This window comes from Carassius auratus, chromosome 29 (assembly GCF_003368295.1).
Source record: "Carassius auratus strain Wakin chromosome 29, ASM336829v1, whole genome shotgun sequence".
NCBI lineage: Eukaryota > Metazoa > Chordata > Actinopteri > Cypriniformes > Cyprinidae > Carassius > Carassius auratus.
Window position 1 is genome coordinate 3,575,876 of NC_039271.1, and position 19,213 is coordinate 3,595,088.

The following is a 19,213-nucleotide window of genomic DNA, read 5'->3' on the forward strand; positions in this document are numbered from 1 at the left end:
CATGACACAATAACCATTAATGCTCGCTGGTTAGTGTGAAATGCATTCTGGGATACCTGCTGCCTCACGTTCGCACAAGTCACCTCTGAATGCATCTTTGATAAAAGGGGCGGAGCAAGAACACATCCGGGGATATGATCTGTATTTGGCTAGATGTGAACTTTGACCTGGAGCAGCACTTGTGTAACGACTGATGACGCTTCACAAGAACACATAGTGAAGAACGGCTCAGGCCTCGAACCAAACGTTAGGAGCAAGTCAGTGAGAAGCACACGATCATTATCCACACGACTGATCACTGGCTTCAATCAAACACCGGAGGAGCAGGTGCATGCTGGGAAAGCAGAGCTCTTACCTGACACACCGATGAGTGTGGAGACGCCGAAGCAGAAGAAGAAAACCACAAACACCAGAACGAAGTGCCTCTTAGAGAGAGTGTAGAGACGCATGGGGGCCAACCTGCAGACACACACACACACACACACACACAGAGAGACAGACACGCACACACACAGACACACACAAGCACACAGAGAGACAGACAAACACACACACACACACACACACACACACACACACACACACACACACACACACAGAGACAGAGAGAGAGACAGAGACACACACACACACACAGAGAGACAGACAAACACACACACACACACACACAGACACGCACACACACAGACACACACAAGCACACAGAGAGACAGACAAACACACACACACACACACACACACACACACACACACACAGACAGAGAGAAAGAGACAGAGACACACACACACACACACACACACACACACACACACGAGTCATGAATCTGCACTTATTCACTTCCACTTGCACAATAACACAGTTACAAGTTTTTCAATGGGTATACAAACATTTGTAATTTCATATATATTATATTATATTCATGTTATATATTATATATAATGTTTTATTGTACTAGAATACAGATGAAAATATTACATTGTGACATGCACGCAAGGTCCTTAAATCACTGAACACAACAAACTGCAGCACAAATCAACAACTGATCAATACACTTATGAACTCAGTTTCACCATCACTCTAACAACCAGAAACATGTTTAAACCACACACACACACACACACACACACACACACACACACACACACACACACACACACACACACACACACACACAGGGAAATGGAATGAGACCACGCCCATTTCCACCCACCTGGGACCTCATCAAAAACCACACACAAAAGTATCTCTAAATATAAAGCATCTCCACATATTAATCAATTATTCATAACAGTTATTACTGATCAGTTTCTGTGTCAAACATCTGGAGGATAAACGAAGCCGAACACGCGTTTCCTGACCTCTATCGCTAGCGTGTTTATCTGACGCTGCACTCACCGCTCCATCGCGCTGCCTCTGACGAGCGTTACTTCCGCACACATCAGCCCGCTGACGTCACCCTCGCGAGGCCACGTGACCCCGCCGCAGTGCGCATGCGCCCCACCGTTTTATATCAAACAATACGATGTGCTCAAATCTAATCTGTTTTTAAACAGTCTATGCTCGTAATGTAGCGATTCAAAGCCTCAGAGAGCAGCTTCCGTGTGTGCACGCAGGGATTCATTCAAAATTAACATTAAGCGCATATTTAAAATAATAAAACAATATTTAATGAATTTATTCGTGTGGTCATTATGAGAAATTAATCACAGGTGTATGGCTATATATTCACGGTGTGTGTGTGTGTGTGAGCTCGTGCCTGTAGAAGCGCTCGCTCCTGAAGGGCGTCAGATCCTCCTTCAGCTCGCTGCAGGCCTCGTGTATTCTCCCGCAGAGCTGCTTCATCTCACCGAGCAGCGGCTCCATGCCTCCGAACCGAGAACCGAAGAGCGCGTCCGGTGCGGCGCTGCAGCTGCAGTCGTGCGGCTCGAGGATCCGCGGAACACGGGAGGCGCGCGGGGGGTCGGTCACGTGACCGTGCGCGTTCAGGACCACGGACAGGGCTCCGCACACTAGGTAGTGCACACTACTTAGGGCTCATAGACACGAAATAGCTACACAGCAAGCCCCTAACTCACCCTAAACACTAACACCAGATCACTAAATACAGTGACAAACACATCCCTGGACTCTTCAGTCATAAAAACCGTTTTAGAAAACACATATACAAGTTTAATGCTTTAATATGAAATAGTTTCTATAATTGTAGGAAGCTGTATTGTTTTGCAATTTTAATAAATAGTTTAATGTATACATTTTTATAAATGTAGACGCTTTTCTGAATTAGTATTTTAGAGAACTTACCCTAAACATTAACACTGATTACAAGTTAATAAACCAACTGTAGTGAGAAACATAACTAATCACTAGTAGAACCATATACAAAAAAAAAAAAAAAGCATAATTCTATAAGTTTATGCAGACACTTTTGTGCAAAATATTTCCCTTAAATACGAAGTCACAGGATCTTAACGAAAAACAGCTGTTAAAGAAAGCAAACTTTATCTTGACTGACTTCTCTCATCTTTTATATCTACAGTTTCAGTTTTTACCATCAGGTTCATTGCTCAGACTCCCATTTGCCAAAACAAACAGATTTAAACACTCGTTTGCTCCGTCTGCTGTCTCTCTTCTAAATGCTAGGATGGTAAGGTAGCTTACACATTATTGTTTATTTGATCAGAATGTGCATTATATTTATTTTATTTTTTATTATACTATGTGTATTTGTGTTTGTAAGTTTGTGTGCTCCTATGCTGTAAAACTAACTGCCCCACTGGGGGACAAATAAAGGTATTGAACTTGAACGTGAAGTGGCTTAGTATAGTTTTGCTATTTATTTATTTTGGTGTTAATTAAGTGTAAATATGTAATGCATATATTAAATGTAAATAAAGTATTTAATAAACCTCATATAGAAGGAATAATTCAAATTTTTCTCCACACTAAAATTTAATTCATAAATGTATTAATTTATATACAAATATTCTACATTTTTATAAATATGAAGTAGCTTGACTTGAAAAAAAAAATTGCAAATCAATAGATTGCTTTTAGTCTAATTACACAAAATATATATAAATTATAAGTTCATACAAAATAAAGTATAGAAATAAATTTTATATATATACATATATATCTAAAAAAAGCAAGTGAATTTAGTATTTCAGAGAACCATTTAACAAGTAAATACAGCCCTCTAAATAAAGTACTGTGTTTGCATCGTGGTAAAGTAATGTGAAGAACACGCTGCTTATACAAAGGTGCAGAATGATTCGGATATTAACGTATTTAAATAGCATTAACTTCAAAGGATCCATAATATCATAGCATTTTGTAATCACGTTTCTCCAGTGTGCCTTCAGGTTACTGATGAAAGCATGAAAATGTGCCGTGAATTTGTTTTAATTAGTGTTTGTTTTGCAGACACTCAACAATCCAGGAGATATTTCAACCTGTACACTTTTATTGGGTTACACACCGACGAAGGACACATTTCAGCTTCTGAGGAACAACAAAACTGTTCATTACAGTACAATGCAAACCCTAGTGCATAGGCTTCAAGTGAGTAACGCCTGACCCCGAACCCCAGAGTCTGTTTACAAAACAAGAGTCAAAAAAGGGGAACTGGCAAAGCGTGAGATTCCCCTAAATATACAGTATAGAGCAAATAAACGAATGAAGACGCTTCCAGAGAAGTAACAGAGACATCTAAACAAGTCCTGCCAAGCAGTCACCTCAAAACCGAACGGCATCATAGGTGTATTTCACTTATTTCAGACAGAATGGATTAAAGCAAACGTGAATCCAAAATGTGTTGCAATTATATCCGAACCATGGCGTGCATCTTCATTTCCAAAGCCATTCCATGCTCACCTCTTCTAAAACAAACACGTTCTTTAAAAAACAAGTAATATCATTTACTCAGCATGCCTTTCTGCCGTTCAATACAAACATTCGCTCACCAAAAGTCACGTTTTTCCTTCTCCAAAGCATTGACCTATTCCTACGAATACCAAGCACATTTCAAATAATAATAATAGTAGTACAATGAAGTCCACTAGAGCTCAGCAGTCGACTCAGAACACGACACGCATCACCCAAACGGGAGCGGACTCCAGAGCGATGAGCGCTTGAAGCACTTCTCTCGGGGAGAAGCTTTGTTCTGGCTTCGACTCACAAAAACACACGTGTCCAAGATCACTAAACACCACGCTGTAAACACAATCACCAACAACAAATCCCACCGCCGTTAAATCCTCGTCCACGTTATATACACGACACCAAGCTGAAGAAGCGTCTGTACACAAACAACGTTCACACTTACTAAAGGTGGATTAAATGGCAAACATGTTGAGAAATCCAACGGGAAAGACAATATTGCACAAACAAGACATAAATAAATAAATAAACAAACTCTTCCGTTAAGAGCATCGACTTCTTTTCCTCGAATCACCATCGGGGGGGATTTTCCTGGGAATCCACACATGAAACAAAACACATTTGTGTTTGGATCACGCTTTACAAAAGACATGCACATAAACCTGTTTTTATGCTGAAATGGTTTCCGATCACAAATACTGTCAAACTCTTTCAAAAACACTAAAACACGAAATGTCATGACCACCTTTACCTGCGCTCTCTTCTGAACTGGGACTAGTCTATTCATGCTGCATCGCTTGCTTGTTTTATTGATATCAGTCAAATAAAATAAAAACTAAACATTACGTATGTTGCTATATTCATAGAGAACCGTAATCCTCTTTGCTGTTCCTCGCAAACCTACTGCTGAGTTTCTATTCGTACTACGAGGCTTCATCTAACACTAATATTCTTAGCACAACAGAGTGTGTCGCACAAACAGAATTTAAAAATTAAAAATAAAAAGGTATGAAATGACACTGTTAAAGCACGGTAGAAAAATATCTCCTGTTCGCGGATGTTGAGGTGGACTAATGTGGCTTGTAGCCATTACACAAAATCACTTCACAGAAGCGTCAGCAGGGGGCAGTCACTTCCTTTTTGGGGGGTGGGGGGGGTCTGACTGGCACTTCACTTCCTGTTTCACAGCAGGAAAGAGATGCACAGTCAGAATGTACAAGATGGTTAAAAAAAAAGGAAAAAAAAAAAAAGAGGTGGATGAACAAACACACATAAAACCATTCAGGAGGAATTGATTAAAACATCTAGAGTGCTAATGAATACAGCATCAATGGTTTTACCGTTAAGCTTATTCGGTCTGCCAAAGCAAGTCCATCCTAACAGAAATACGGTGTGTACTGTATATTCAGTCTATTTCTTAATAAAATACATTATGACTGCAAGCCAAAAGCATCTAATCAGATGCTAGCTATTAAACTCCAAGGGTAAAGTCCCTGGAAGTAAGTTTAGATATTACGTCCTCAAAGTGTGACAAACATCAGTATCTTATGCAAAAACAAATTAATTAGTGATGACAGTATGTTGTACAGCAATTGATTTCAGTGCCCAGTGGTACCTTTAACACTTTGAAAATGTGGCAATTACTTCCCAGATATAGTTTTCAAGTATTAGTACTGCATCTTAAACTGGGGAAAAAAATGTTGAGAGAACAACAGCGCAAAGAAAGAAATGGTATAATTGTCTAGTGTTCGGTCACTTGAGGCGCTGGGTGACATTAGCAAGTGCTACAGCAAAAGCTTGCACAGCTGAGAAGGGGTACTGAAAGTCCAGGATGTATGCGTTCCCGTCGATCCTTCCGAACTGCATCACCTACACAGAATGAAATAGAAGTTAGAAAGCACAGAAACGGGGACCAAAATAAATAACATCTGAAGCTTCTGGTGTACCTGTCTCCCCTCGAGCTCAATCTGGAAGTTCTTTGCTGATTCCTGCGTGACTCTTCCTCCAAAGTCCAGCTGGTAGACCTGTGTGGCTTCGTTCCAAAGAGGCTGTTTGTTGGCCATGATGTAGACGAACCCTTGGCTGCCGAGGCCACGGTCTTCTTTCTCATTAGCCTTTCGGCATTTGATTTCATCCAGATCACAACCTCCTGCCCGCAAGTTCCTTTTTGTTTTCCAGCTCTTTTTACCACTCTGACTCTGGTTCATCAGCTCGTCTCCACTGATGAAGAGCTCTGGCTCGCTCTCGGAGCTGTCCTGGAACTCGTTTGTGGTGGACTTGCTTAGCTTTTTGGCTTTCAGCTGCTCTTTCTGGCCTTTCGGTTTCTTCTTGTCTCGACTGCCTAACCTCGGACTGGAGATGAGGGAGTTGAAGTCACTGAGGGCACGGCCCTCTTTTTTGGACTTGTTGCCTCCTTCTGAGATCGCCGGAACGTTAGCTTCCTCTGCCCGACTGTTGTCCAAACGCTTGCGGTTCTTCTTGCCAAACCGGTCTGCTCTTTGAGGAACTGGGCTTTCGTTCAGTGAGAGTACCTCTTGAAAGTTCTCCCCAGCTTCGGCGATGGATTCTGGGGGACTCTGGAGGTCTGGAGGAGGCGTAGGTAGAGGAGGTGGTTGAGGGGGAGGAGAAACAACAGGTTTATCCAGCATGTGGGAGGTCTTTGGTGGAAGGGATGGGGCAGGACCTGGGGGGCTTGGCATGGGTGGACAGGGATTATAAGAACCCCATGGATGAAGAGGAATGGGAGTCACAGGCAGATTAGAACAAGAAGCTTTCCCAGGGTACATTGGTGGGAGAGGACAGCAAGCAAGGTTAGGCAAATTGGGAGGATAACCAGGTGGCAAGACAACTGCTTGGTCTTGCTGGGAAAAGGGAAGAGGAGTAACTACCTCTTTGGGAGAAGTGGGATGTGGAGAAGCTTGCACTGTCTGAAGTGGGGGACCATTGTAGGCTGCACTTGGTGGATAGGACAGTGCAATCTGGTATGTTCCTGCTGGTTGGAAAGTTGCAGCGTTAGGGCTCGTTGGAGATTTAGGCGAGAGGACAAACGGAAGACGGGAAAAGTCCAAATGCTGTGTAGGGCTGAGGATGAGTGGGGTGGTTTGTGGGATGCAGGAGGTCCAGACGTGGGCAGAGTCACTGTACGCTCTTGGGGAACCCAGATCTCTTCAGTAGCAGACGGATCCCATTGATACGGTGGAGGCCGTTTGACTGTCAAACTCACTACCTCCGTATTAAGAGCCATTTGCCTTAAAGACTGATTTAATGCCTCGTCCTCTGTAAAGGCAGAGTTGACATAGTCAGCCCTTTCCCTGTTTCCACCTCCACTGGCCACTCCACCGGCTCCATCCATACTGAGCAGGCTGTAGGAGGACTGGGAAGTCAGAGGCGAGGCACTGTTGGAGTGCACTATAACGGTGCTGTGAGGTGCACCACCTGCGGTCGGTGGGAAATCTTGCCTAATGATGGTCCCCCCAGCTATTCCGTTACTCCCACTGCTGGTGGCCCCAGCGCTGACACCACCGTTGTTACTGCACTGACTGCATGTGTAAAGAGCAGTCGGCCCTCTCGGCTGGTAGGAAGCAGACAAAGCACTGGCTTTTGCCTTCGAGGGTAGGGTCCTCTGGGGGTCCAGCATCTGAGAAACCTTCAGCGCAGCTTCACGACTGTTCCGCCTCAAGGTAGCGTGAATCAAGCTGCTGTCCAATCTCTGGCCAGGGTTCCGCCCCGCTCCGCCCTGATTGGCTGTATCAGGGTAAGGGGGCGGGTCCCCGCTGGGTATAGAGTATCTTGGCACAGTGAGACGGTTCAACGTGGCTGAGGCGTAGGGCAACTGCACCTTCTTCCCCTCCACAGCAGAGGAAGATGATGAGACCCTGAGGGTGGCAGAGCTTCCCGGGCCCTGCAGCGTGTAAACGTTCTGGTTGCAAACGAGTCGCGTGCGGGGACGGCACACCTCCTCCACATTTCCACTGCTGTCAAATGTGGTGATGCGTTCGTAGCCCAGTGGGGTTGGGTACTGAGCTGCCTGTGCACCAGGTGGATACAAGGTCAAATCCCCTTTCTTTAGACAAGCTTCCCCTGAGGATGAAGTGCTGGAGCTGCTTCCCATTGCCCCAGAGTTGGAACTAGTAGAAGCAGCAGCCGAAACTGCCACTGCTGCACCAACTGTGCCTGGGTAAGGAGGGGGAGGATTCATTTTGCTAAGCTCAAGAGGGGCAGTAAACACCACTGCATCACCCTCAGCCAGTTGTGGGGCAGATCGAGTGGTTTTAATTTTGAGCAGGAGCTCATGTTCCCCACGCTCCGCACTGTGCTCTGTTGGGGGAACGTCCGGGATGGTACTCTGCGGAAGCTGAAGGACTGGGCATGATGGTTGACCTGAGGGCAAAGCTGGAACAGGGATCTGGATCTGATGCTGCTGTTGCAACTGCTGCTGCATTTGCTGGTGCTGCAGCTGCAGTTGCATTTGCAGATGCTGCTGCTGTATTTGATGCTGAAGCTGTTGCTGCATTTGCTGTTGCTGCTGCATCTGTTGGATCTGCTGTTGCATGTGTTGCTGCTGCTGCTGCTGCATGTGCTGATGCTGCAACAACTGTTGATGCTGCAGCTGATATTGTTGCAGCTGCTGCTGTAGCTGTTGATGCTGCTGCTGCTGCTGATAATGTTGTTGCAGCTGCTGCTGCTGCTGATGATGTTGTGATTGCTGCTGCTGCTGTTGTTGGGACTGCGCAACTAAAAGCCGACCAACATCCAAACCTCCAAAGATGACCTGTCCAGGACTAGAATACCTGGCAGGAACGGTGTACTGAGCGTTGAGCACAGTGTCCTGCTGTCCTTGGTCAGAAGCCCCAGGTGGTGCCACAGTCGATGTTGGATTGGACAACACATCCAACTGGACGTTTTGATTGGCTAACAGGGATTGGACAAGGCCGATGCTCTGGGTCGGGGACATGGCTTGCGCGGGGCTGTGTATGGGGGCGATGGGTATGTTAACAGTGCAAGGAGGATTATCATCAGTGATTCCTGATGCTCCTGTGACCGGCAGGTCATCCTCGTCCTCACTGAAGACATTAGGACTAAACATAGGCAAGTTAATGTATTCCACCGAGATCTTCCTCACCTCAGGGAGGTAGATGGTCATCTGTCTGGGCTGGAGGTGAAGCAGACTTGTCTTGTAGATAACTAGGGGGAGGGCAATGTATATTAGAAAACATAGGACATATAAATAAATGTAGTAGTTTATATAACTGAAAAATGAATAAATAAAATACCTGCTCCTAGATTTGTTGGCAAAAATGCTGCAAGCCCCACAATTTTGAACTTTGTTCCCCATATGTTAGATGTAACTTGCGCAAGATAATTGTGCTAAAATACAAGGAGACAAATCTTAATAACATTCAGTGAGATCACACATAGATGTTTTAATGAATTGCACGGTCAGCATTGTTTATTATTCAGCTGCGGCGAGTACCTGTGTGATGTCATCGAGCGGAAACTCCCGCCGAATCAGACTCGGAGAGCCAATGGACGGCTTGCGAATGGGGAGCCGAGGCGATCGGGATATTTCCTGTGTGGTGCGGGAGAGCTTGGGGGACTTACGGGGATCTATATTTATCCTGTTGGTAAAGGGACACACTAAGTCTCTATAGAGAAGGTAGCAAACGAAGAAAAGAGTTCAAGGTGAGTTAGCAGCAGCATGCAGTCTAATATTGCAGAGCTAAACAAAACATTTCTTTAGTACTGGAGGATCCATGAGTTTCACACTACCAAGATGAGCTGTGTTTTGGGAATGCATTTCACGCATATCTTGTTGTTAAGCAGGTTAAAATGTACAATAATTTGCATAAGAGAGCTCAATGAAATTCATCTCATCCTTCATTCCCATCTATATCATGCAGTACCTGGGAAGTTTGGGAGACTTGCTCCCTCTTGAGATCTTTGGTGATTTCTTTCCAACCCAATCATCATTGAGTTCAATGTCACTAGAGTCTGAGCAATTGCAGCTGTCAATCACGGAGGGGATGAAGCTGTTTCCATAGACTTCATCTGTGACAAGGAAACAATGTTAGCCAACGAGGAATTAAACCAGTGTGGCATTCTCGCCAAAATCTGACTTGTATAACCCCACCTGCTTTCCCATCAGTCTTTGGGTCCATGATGACAAATTCAGGGCGAAGTTTGCTAATCCTACGGCCTTTCAGAATCGGGACAAGCCCCCCCAGATACTCCAGGTACAGGGTGAAGCAAGGCCCGCCGACCTCGGGGTTGTCCTCGGTGCGCTTCATGGTGCAGTGCAGACGCTCGTTACCTGATGTCGGATAACTAACGAACTCCCGCATGCTGTTGGGATCCGGGATGGGGGGCTGAGGTGAGGAAAGGGTGCCAGAAAAAAACAAAACAATGGGAATGGTATGAATGTAATACACAGAAACAAGATCCGACTGCCTGTAACCTGGAGGTTTTCTACCTTGATGGTGGGAGCGAAGGCAGAAGACACGTATGTGCTCAGGCGAGAGGGCATGCTGAGCTTGACCAGGTCCTTCTCCTCGTGGACCACACCGGCGATCACCTGACGACACAGAAGCTGGAGACTGGCCACGCGATGCTCGACGCGAAGCACGTACAGAACCGGGCCGCTGGCGAGGAACAGACGCGAGTCCCGATGACCCCAGCACAGTGTACTGATCGGCCTCTGAACACAGAAACCAGCGCAAGATCAGAGACACAGTCCTAGATGTGTGAGATCACGTTTCATCTGTGTGAAACGGTAAACGAAGGATACTGTCTCCCAAAAGAAGGAATCGACTCTGAACAGCTGAAACGAGTCGCTGTGGCGCATGCAGCATTTCACTTTATGGATTTAAGACTGAATGTGTGCAAACATGATTTAGGACGTAAAGAAACCCCAAGTATTTTGTAGTTAAAGTGACTTACAACAGTGTGACAAAAGCAAAAGTGTGTTCTGGTATTATTGTGTGTGTGTTTATGACCAAACGCTCACCTGAGCAGGTGTCTCCAGGGAGTAAATGTGCTCACCGCAAACATTATAAAACTTAACCATGGCATTTCGGGTGGCTTGGGTGGGGTCAGAGGTCATCACGAGTCTCTCCATCCCAGCTACAGCCAGCAGGTCGCCCTGAGAGCACCACTGCACCACCACATCTGATATAGACACATGCAAACCAGTGTGAAACACAACTATATACATAATAATAAAACAAAATACTATGGAAGTCACTGGGGACCAGCAGCTGTTTGGTTTCAACATTCTTCAAAATATCTTACTTATAACATGAGAGTAAATAAATTTTTCTAGGGTGAACGGTCCCTTTAAATGTAAACAAAACACTGGACTGAAAAGCTTTAATAAGAATCAGTGTATAATTCATACAGTGAAGTATATATAGTGTTTTAGTTTTATATTTGCTCATTCAGTTTCTTGAATGCTGCTGCTGCTAAATATCCCTTCTGTACCACGTTTTATTTGTGTTTTTGTTCTTATATTTTGAAATCAGTTCAGCTGTGCTACTCAGACAACATGACAAAGAGTCGTGTTAAACTGATGATATTTTAACACATGGCCCAGCTCTAGACACAGAAATACTACGAGGAAGAACCTTTGAGGCCGGTGCGTATTAACGAGGGTGAGAGGTCATCGTAGTTGTTCATCAGACTGACGTCTCCAGACGTGAAGCAGACGGTCAGCAGCGGCTTCAGACGGGGCACTGAAACAGAAACAGTTACAGTGAACACCAGCAGGAGAAGTGCAGCATCTAAACCGGATCACGTGAGGACGCAGAGATCAACATGTGTCTGAAGAGAGCACGTGTTACCCTGCAGAGGCGTGTGTTCGTCCGAGTCCGTGTCGCTGCCGCTGCTGTCCTCCACCAGGAAGCTGGGATAGTTCCAGGACATGCTGGTGATGCCCTCGGCCTCGTGCAGCAGGATATGAGCCAGCATCCTCCCGTGACAGTCCATGACGATCACCTGACCGTCCGCCGTCCCAAACAACACCTGACGAGCACAACACACCTTCAAGAGCTGCACAGGTGAACCACGACTGAGTACTGCAGCTCTTCTTCTTTTACTTGAACTGTGGCTCACGCTGAAATACTTTAATGAAGAGATCTTAAAGCGGTGTAACTGAGCCTCACCTGCTGGTCATCGGGGGTCCAGATCCCACAGCTGATCTGACTCTCCAGGTTGATCTCTGATGACCAGTGGCGCTGACCGCTCACCGAGCCCACCAGCACGAAGCCGTCGCGGTACGAGATCAGCGCCTGCATGCCGTCGTGGGACCAGGTGAAGTCGCTCACCTGCGCAGGTAACAGCAGGTTAAACACGACTCCTGGTCTCAGGAACACTCACACAGCTGGAGCACGCCTCACCTGAGCTCCTCGGTCATTGACCAGCTCCACTGACCAGCGGCCCTCGTACTGGATCCAGACGAAGATCCCGCCGTCGGTGTCGCAGGTCGCCAGCTTCTGGAAGGGTTCGTTCCACCGCACCAGCACCACCTGCGACCGCAGCACACCCCAAACATGCTCATCTGAACCAAACACTGATCTCTGAGGAGCTTCCCTCACACACACACACACAGAGACACACACACACACACACGGCTCTCGACCAAGAATATTTGCTCTTGATGGGGGCATATATAAAGGTGTATTTGTTTTAGTAAATGAGCGAAGGTTTCTCTAGAGAAGACTCTTGTTCCTCGGATGAAAAGGTGCTTTAGTTTCCTCCATATTTCTGAAATCTGGGCTACACAGGAAAGATAACGCTCGCGGTGTGCTCTCAATGAGCTGCAGACTAAACTAGGCAACGTTTCTTTCCTCCCAAACTACTATTAATAGCGCCGTGGCCTCACTTTCCTGATGATATCTGAAAGAGTTTGTGAGAATCAGAGCAGAAGCAGACGAGGAGACGCGGTGAAGACGCAGCGAGGTTAAGAACAGATTACTTTTCTATTTCCTGCTCTTGATGTGTGACGGACTCCTGTGTTCTGAAAACACGCTTTAGTGAAGCTCCAGAGGAACCCAGTGTGAACGAGGAGATCCTCAGCTGCTTCTCTGTTAGCGACGCATCAGATGAGAGATGTACAGATCTCGTTAACCCCGTGATGATGAAAGCGTGATCGATGAGATCGACACACATCAGTGTGATTTACAGCTTTTACACGACTTCAGTGACTTTACTTATTTACCACACAAAGAGCAAATCTGACGCAAATCCAGCTGTTCGTTTGAAATATTTTAGAACCAAGCAAAACTTTAGTAAAGTATTACACGCTCAGTTTTAGAGTATAGAGAGAAGTGTGAGTGCTGACCTCACTGTTGTGTCCCCGGAGGTTGAAGTTGGTGCGCTGTGGGGGGGGCCGGTCTCTGCGGCCGTGGCTGGAGGTGAAGGTGACCCCCACGACCCCCCGGGCGTTCCCTGTGGCCAGCCAGCCCTCCTCATAGCAGCGCCTCCTGCAGACGGGCTTCTCCTTCTCGCTGCGGGGCACACGGCCCTTCCAGGACAGACACAGGATGTTGGAGTCGCTGCAGAGGACGGGCCCGAGCTCCACCGCCGCAAACATCCCTGCTTCTACGAGCGGATTCACAGAGTCACCGGCGGGTCCCTGGGGTCCGCTGCTTCACACACACTTACGGCCCACAAGAACAGCATAAAACTAGCAACCAGGCACATAAATTAAGTCACGCTGACCAGCGCGTGCCTTTCCGAGGAATATCGCGAACAGAGTCGGCGGGGATTCACTTAAACAGAGCAAATATCCAGGTCACAGAAATGTTCATGACTTAGCCTCATGACGTCATTACAGCCGGCTCCCCGCTCCCAGTGACGTCAGCGATGGACAGAACGCTCCTCTCGCGTGCTCATTTCATCGGCAGCGCACGTCAGCTGCTCGGCTCCGCCCGTGACGTCATCGCATGAGAGGCGCCGCCGGCCAATCAGCGTCGGGGATTCCTGTAAGAGGACAAACACGAATCACAGCGCAGGTATGAGCGTCACAGACACACTGGCCAATGACGGCGAAGCGGTCAAAAACACACACCTAATGTTATACATGATACATTTCTTACTGAAACTACACGAAACGAAATATGAAACACCGCTGTTCACCATTTTGCCTAATTACTGCATTACACGTGTGATTATAGTTAAAACCAACGCGATTCTTCATCTCAAGAGCTTGTTTACGCGCTGAACATCCATAATGCAATCTGTTCTGTGAGAGATAATAACAGCATTCTGAGAAGTCAGTCTAAATATAGAATAGTAAAAAGAAGAAACTCGAGTCAAGATATAATCTGTGGTTATTAGATTAACAGAAACGTCATTTCGAGGTTGGTATTGTTAGGAAAAAGCGCCTTGGCTTTATTTCTGTCATCTGTGTCTTTGTTAGCTCCGCAGCTACACGCACTTCAGGCGCTCTTCGATGATTTAAAGCTTTAAAGCGCGAGAACCGGATGATGTGGAGGAACGGAGCCGGTCCACGGATGATCACGGACCCGAGCGGAGCGGTGCAGCTCGTTACCTGCGCGTGCGGGCGTCAGAAGAGCGAGTTTATAGCGCTGCGGTCTCTGATCCTGCTGCTGTCCGCGGGCCTGCGCTGCTGGGGCACGTGACCACCGCGTGACCGCGCAGACCCCCACCCGCGCTTCACCAGGAGCTAATCTTCAGAACACGTGTATTTTAAAGATTCCACACTAATACGAAAGAATATAAATAAGATTAATAAATAAAATAAAGTAATAAAATAAGTATTAACTGAAAATGTGTGGGAACTGTTAAGTGTTTTATTTTTAGTTTATTACGTATCATGCTTTATGCTTCACGTCTTATGCTTCAAAATGCTTTTTAATTAAAAGTAAATGAAAGCAAAAAATACAAGAAAATGTATTTTTACACTTTCACCTCACATTCACCAAATGTAAACCTAAACATTGAAATGCTACAATATTTAAGAAACCAAAAGGCCAAATACACATACATTCTGGCATAAATCTAAATCATGACATAAAGTCATAATGAGTTATAATTATTTATAACTTTAAAACTTACTTTAGGACAAAATCGAAAATGTGACATAAAGATTCATGATTATGAGATAAATAGTCGAAAATATGACATCCAAATTAGAAATTATTACATAGTAAGTCGAAATGATGGCGCAAAAGTGTTAAGTATGAGATAAAAGCTTGTCAAAAGACATATTTGTGCGATACAAATTATGATAGTTAATTTTGCCTTTTTATCTAATAACTATGACTATTTTATGTCAGTTTGTTACTATGTAATGGGAACTTTTCTTCTTTTTTTTTCTTTTTATTGTGGCGCAAACTGGGAGAGAATACACAGCTATCTTTTTGTAACTACTGTTAATACCGCGTGATAAATGAGCAGATAGCAGAGGAGTTTTCCACGCATTGTTTTTGTTTTAAGACAGAACTGCTGTGAAAGCGGCTAAATTAAATCTTTGCAGTTCCATTCACTGCCAGTGGGGGCGTTTCCCTAGTCTCTTCTCTGACGTCGCTTCCGCTACTGGGAAACATGGCGGCCTGCGTGTCGAGCGTAAGGAGCGTTCGCGTTCTGTCAAAGATAATCCACGGACACTTCCTTCCGGTACCGCAGCCCCTTTCACAAGATTTATCCGTTACTACATCAACCGAGCGTGTGTTAAACGTTCTCTGTTATGTATTGTGTTGCAGGCTGCTGCAGTCCAGCATCAAGCGAGCAGTTCACGGTCAGTGCCTCTCTCTCTCTCATGCGCACACACACACACACTCTCAAACACTCACACAGACACACGCTCCTCGGGGAGACGTTGCAGTATTGGTCCTGTGTGTGTGACAGATGATATATGAATGTGTGCAGGTGGCTTCACGGGACTCGGGGCTCGGCGCTGTCTCCTGCGGTGAGTGTGTGTGTGTGTGTGTGTGTGTGTGTGTTGTGAAGCGGCTGTGTGTGGAATCACTGTAATTACAGGCTCTGAGTGTGTGTGTCAGGTGTCGCTCACTGAGGAGCCGGACACACTCTATCAGGAGCTGTCGGTGCGGGTCAAAGGTCACGACAGGGCAGTGCTGGACAGCTATGAGTTCTTCGCGACACTGGCGGCTCGTGAGCTCGGCCTGACCCTGGAGCGAGCGTGAGTGTACACGAACACGAGCACGAGCAGACGCTCGGATGAAGGTGATGAAGGGCTGTGTTGTGCTTCACAGGTTCGAGCCGCGCAAACACACAGAGAAACTGACGCTGCTGAAGTCTGTCCACATCTTCAAGAAGCACCGCGTGCAGTACGAGAGCAGGACACATCAGCGGTGCATCCAGGTACAGAGAACACCCTATATACATTCACTCTCTCTCTCTCTCTCTCTCTCTCTCTCTCTCTCTCTCTATATATATATATTCTTTTTTTATATCTTGTGTGTGTTTAAATATAATGTCGTATGTGTAAGGAAGTCATCACAGAACTGGTTAATTTTAGATGTCCAGAGTGACCGGGTCGACTGCACGGGTTTATCTGGAGTATATTCAGCGTAATCTGCCGGAGGGCGTTGCTATGGAGGTCACCAAGGTAACAGCAAAACAATCAATCAGCTGCTTAACAAACACAGAGCTTCCTTCAGTAACACAGTAACAGTAACACACAGTGACAGCAACAGTGTAACACAGTAAGAGTGAGACACAGTAACAGTAACACACAGTAAGTAACAGTAACACACAGTGACAGTAAGAGTGTAACACAGTAAGAGTGACACAGTAACAGTAACACACAGTGACAGCAACAGTGTAACAGTAACTCACAGTGACACACAGTAAGAGTGACACACAGTAAGAGTGAGACACAGTGACAGTAACAGTGTAACACAGTAACACACAGTAAGAGTGACACACAGTAAGAGTGACACACAGTAACTCACAATGCTTGTCTCTTCAACAGACTTCTGTGGAGAAGATCCCAGAACACATTCAGAAGCCGCTGTGGACCGACTGCACACTGGAGTGACCACGCTTCTGTCCACTGAGACCAGACACGCATCCTAACTGTGATTGTCAAAGTGTGTGTACATGTAAACCTTTCAGCAAATACACTGATCTTTTTTACATTATAAAAGAAAGCGACATCAGCCCTTCTCTTTGAACTAGTATTTATTATTTCAAAACTATTTCAGCTGTTAAAATGATATGCCCCTGTCATTATACTCTGAACGTGCCTCAGATTGTATATCCTGAACACCCTTTAATGAATAATAGAAATTCCTACAATAAAAAATACAGTAAATAAGAGTTTCTTTAAACACTGCTGAGGGAGTCTGTGTGCTCGCAGGACACTTATTACAACATAAAATAAACAGCTTGTACATATAATGAACTATACACTTCTGAATGCATTAATTATGCCTCGTGTGACACATTACAATGCAAAAGGGATGATTGTAACCAGTTATAATACTTATCTATTCAGTGTATCACTTAGAAAACACAATGCATTAAATCACACTTCAACAAACAATTTCTGATGCAAGGTATCTGCAAATATTATAAAGTATGTAAAATATGTAATGCGTTATTATCAGGAATGTTATAGTCAACTACAAATAAAATAACAAAAAATATATATTTACTTGAAATAAAATAAACATTAGACGAAAATAAAAATAAAGGAAGAGGACTGCTTCAGGCTCTCATGAGTCTCTCAGCAATATTTCTATCAATAGCTAGCGTAAAAGAATGTGTGAGTCTGATACCAGTGATATTATAGCATTTTAAAATAATGGGTTTCCGTTTTAATAAGTGATGGACGACAGGGGGTTTGTGTCACCTGACTTCCTCCAGAAACACACACTGCTGCTCACACCTGCTTTACATCTTCTGCTGAGAGACAAACACAACAGAAAGTGAGGTCACAAAACTACATTCAATATGAGATACAAACATAATCACTGTTTATTTAAAAATACGAAGAGAAAGGATCGGCAGATCGTAATCGCACAATGACGTCACATATATATGCAATTATATTAAAGCATAGTGTGGATGTTTGACACCTTTAAATCTTATAAAGTGGATAAACTTGTCTTCATCAGCTCACCTTATTTTTTTTACATAAACACTGTGAAACACATTAATTTCTCTCCTTCATTCAAGCGTCAGATCAGCAGCGCGTGGCGGTTCAGTCCGGTGTGATGAATCGGTTCGAAAGAATGATTCATTTGTGAACCGGATGTCACTCCGAGTTCGATTTTGAATAAATGCTGTCCTTTTTAACTTTTTATTCATCAAAGAATAAACTGTAAAAGTATTACAGGTTCTAAAGAAATAGAAAGCATCAAACTGTTTCCTAACACTTATAATAAGTAAGAATATTATTATGATTTCTGTAATACACTGAAGACTGGAGGAATGATGCTGAATCACAGAAATGAATAACACTTTAAATAATAGTAAAATACACACCCATTATTTTAAACATAAAGTAAGATTAATAACTGTAAAAACAAAATAAATATGAGTGGTCCGCGAGTTGTTCCGGATGTGACGTGTTCAGAGACCCGTATGAACGTGACGTGTCTCAATCCCGGAAATCAGCAGCGCAGGAGCTTCTCGATCCGCGACGGATTCCTCAAACATCACATAAACAACAATAAACGTGAGTTCTTCAACAAATCAAACTATCTGTGTCTGTGAACGCATCAGGTGTCGTGTCGTTATTTCATTCATCTGTAGCGCAGTGTCAGGACGCAGTACTGTAGAGTTAGATTCGAACACGACACTCTTCAGAGTCACACTGCTGCTGTGTTGCTAGGGTATATATAGAGTCTATTGTGTTTAGAGTTTACATGTCCTCAGTGCGAGTGTTTGTGAGCTGCTCTGTCGTCATTTCCTGCAGTGAGATGGTGACTGATGTGCAGCTGGCCATCTTCGCCAACATGCTGGGGGTCTCTCTGTTCCTGCTGGTGGTCCTCTATCATTATGTAGCTGTGAACAACCCCAAGAGACTGGAGTGAGAGGTACAAACACACACACACACACACACACACACACACACACACACACACTTGTCTCAGGAGTCAGGTCTGATCTGCTGTTTCTCTTCCAGATGCTGAAGTCCTCGTTCACCCGGAGGATCCGGACGCCTCCACACTTGCGTTTTACATGAAACTGATGGGAATAAAGCTGTCAAGTGTGAGAGACTGTGTGTGTGTGTGTTAATTAATCACAAGTCTGCGTTTCTTCCAGGAATACACATGTACATTTATTGCTTTTTACATGAACAGAGGATTCAGACTCGTTAGTCACCGCAAACCTGTTCAGAATTAA

At 44.9% G+C, this 19,213-nt stretch overlaps 4 protein-coding genes across 4 annotated transcripts in view; 2 read left to right on the forward strand and 2 right to left on the reverse strand.

Moving 5' to 3' along the window:
- LOC113048657 (transmembrane protein 181-like) overlaps positions 1-2,033 on the reverse strand; it is a 9,760-nt gene extending 7,727 nt beyond the window's left edge. Inside the window, exons 1-2 of the mRNA XM_026210515.1 lie at positions 1,758-2,033; positions 356-459 (exon numbers count right to left, since the gene is read on the reverse strand). Coding sequence (XP_026066300.1) covers positions 356-459; positions 1,758-1,864 — 211 coding nt within the window. The 5' untranslated portion in view covers positions 1,865-2,033. The remainder of the gene's footprint in view (positions 1-355; positions 460-1,757) is intronic.
- A 1,409-nt stretch (positions 2,034-3,442) lies between these two features.
- On the reverse strand, positions 3,443-14,566 carry LOC113047876 (tubby-related protein 4-like). Its single transcript, XM_026209221.1, is given in 15 exon segments — positions 3,443-5,749; positions 5,827-6,977; positions 6,980-9,064; positions 9,154-9,247; positions 9,354-9,498; positions 9,784-9,928; positions 10,011-10,245; positions 10,350-10,574; positions 10,884-11,044; positions 11,500-11,607; positions 11,716-11,896; positions 12,037-12,198; positions 12,271-12,399; positions 13,215-13,855; positions 14,427-14,566. Coding segments are annotated over 14 exon segments (5,190 nt in total). The 5' UTR covers positions 13,467-13,855; positions 14,427-14,566; the 3' UTR covers positions 3,443-5,632.
- A 797-nt stretch (positions 14,567-15,363) lies between these two features.
- LOC113047878 (probable 28S ribosomal protein S10, mitochondrial) lies at positions 15,364-17,020 on the forward strand. Its single transcript, XM_026209226.1, has 7 exons — positions 15,364-15,514; positions 15,601-15,635; positions 15,767-15,806; positions 15,898-16,037; positions 16,111-16,219; positions 16,377-16,466; positions 16,833-17,020. The coding sequence occupies exons 1-7, from the start codon at positions 15,443-15,445 to the stop codon at positions 16,896-16,898; spliced, it is 552 nt and encodes a 183-aa protein (XP_026065011.1). The 5' UTR covers positions 15,364-15,442; the 3' UTR covers positions 16,899-17,020.
- Positions 17,021-18,406: 1,386 nt separating this feature from the next.
- Positions 18,407-19,082, forward strand: LOC113047879 (dolichyl-diphosphooligosaccharide--protein glycosyltransferase subunit 4-like). Its single transcript, XM_026209227.1, has 3 exons — positions 18,407-18,542; positions 18,783-18,903; positions 18,993-19,082. The coding sequence occupies exon 2, from the start codon at positions 18,787-18,789 to the stop codon at positions 18,898-18,900; it is 114 nt and encodes a 37-aa protein (XP_026065012.1). The 5' UTR covers positions 18,407-18,542; positions 18,783-18,786; the 3' UTR covers positions 18,901-18,903; positions 18,993-19,082.
- Positions 19,083-19,213: the final 131 nt, after the last annotated feature.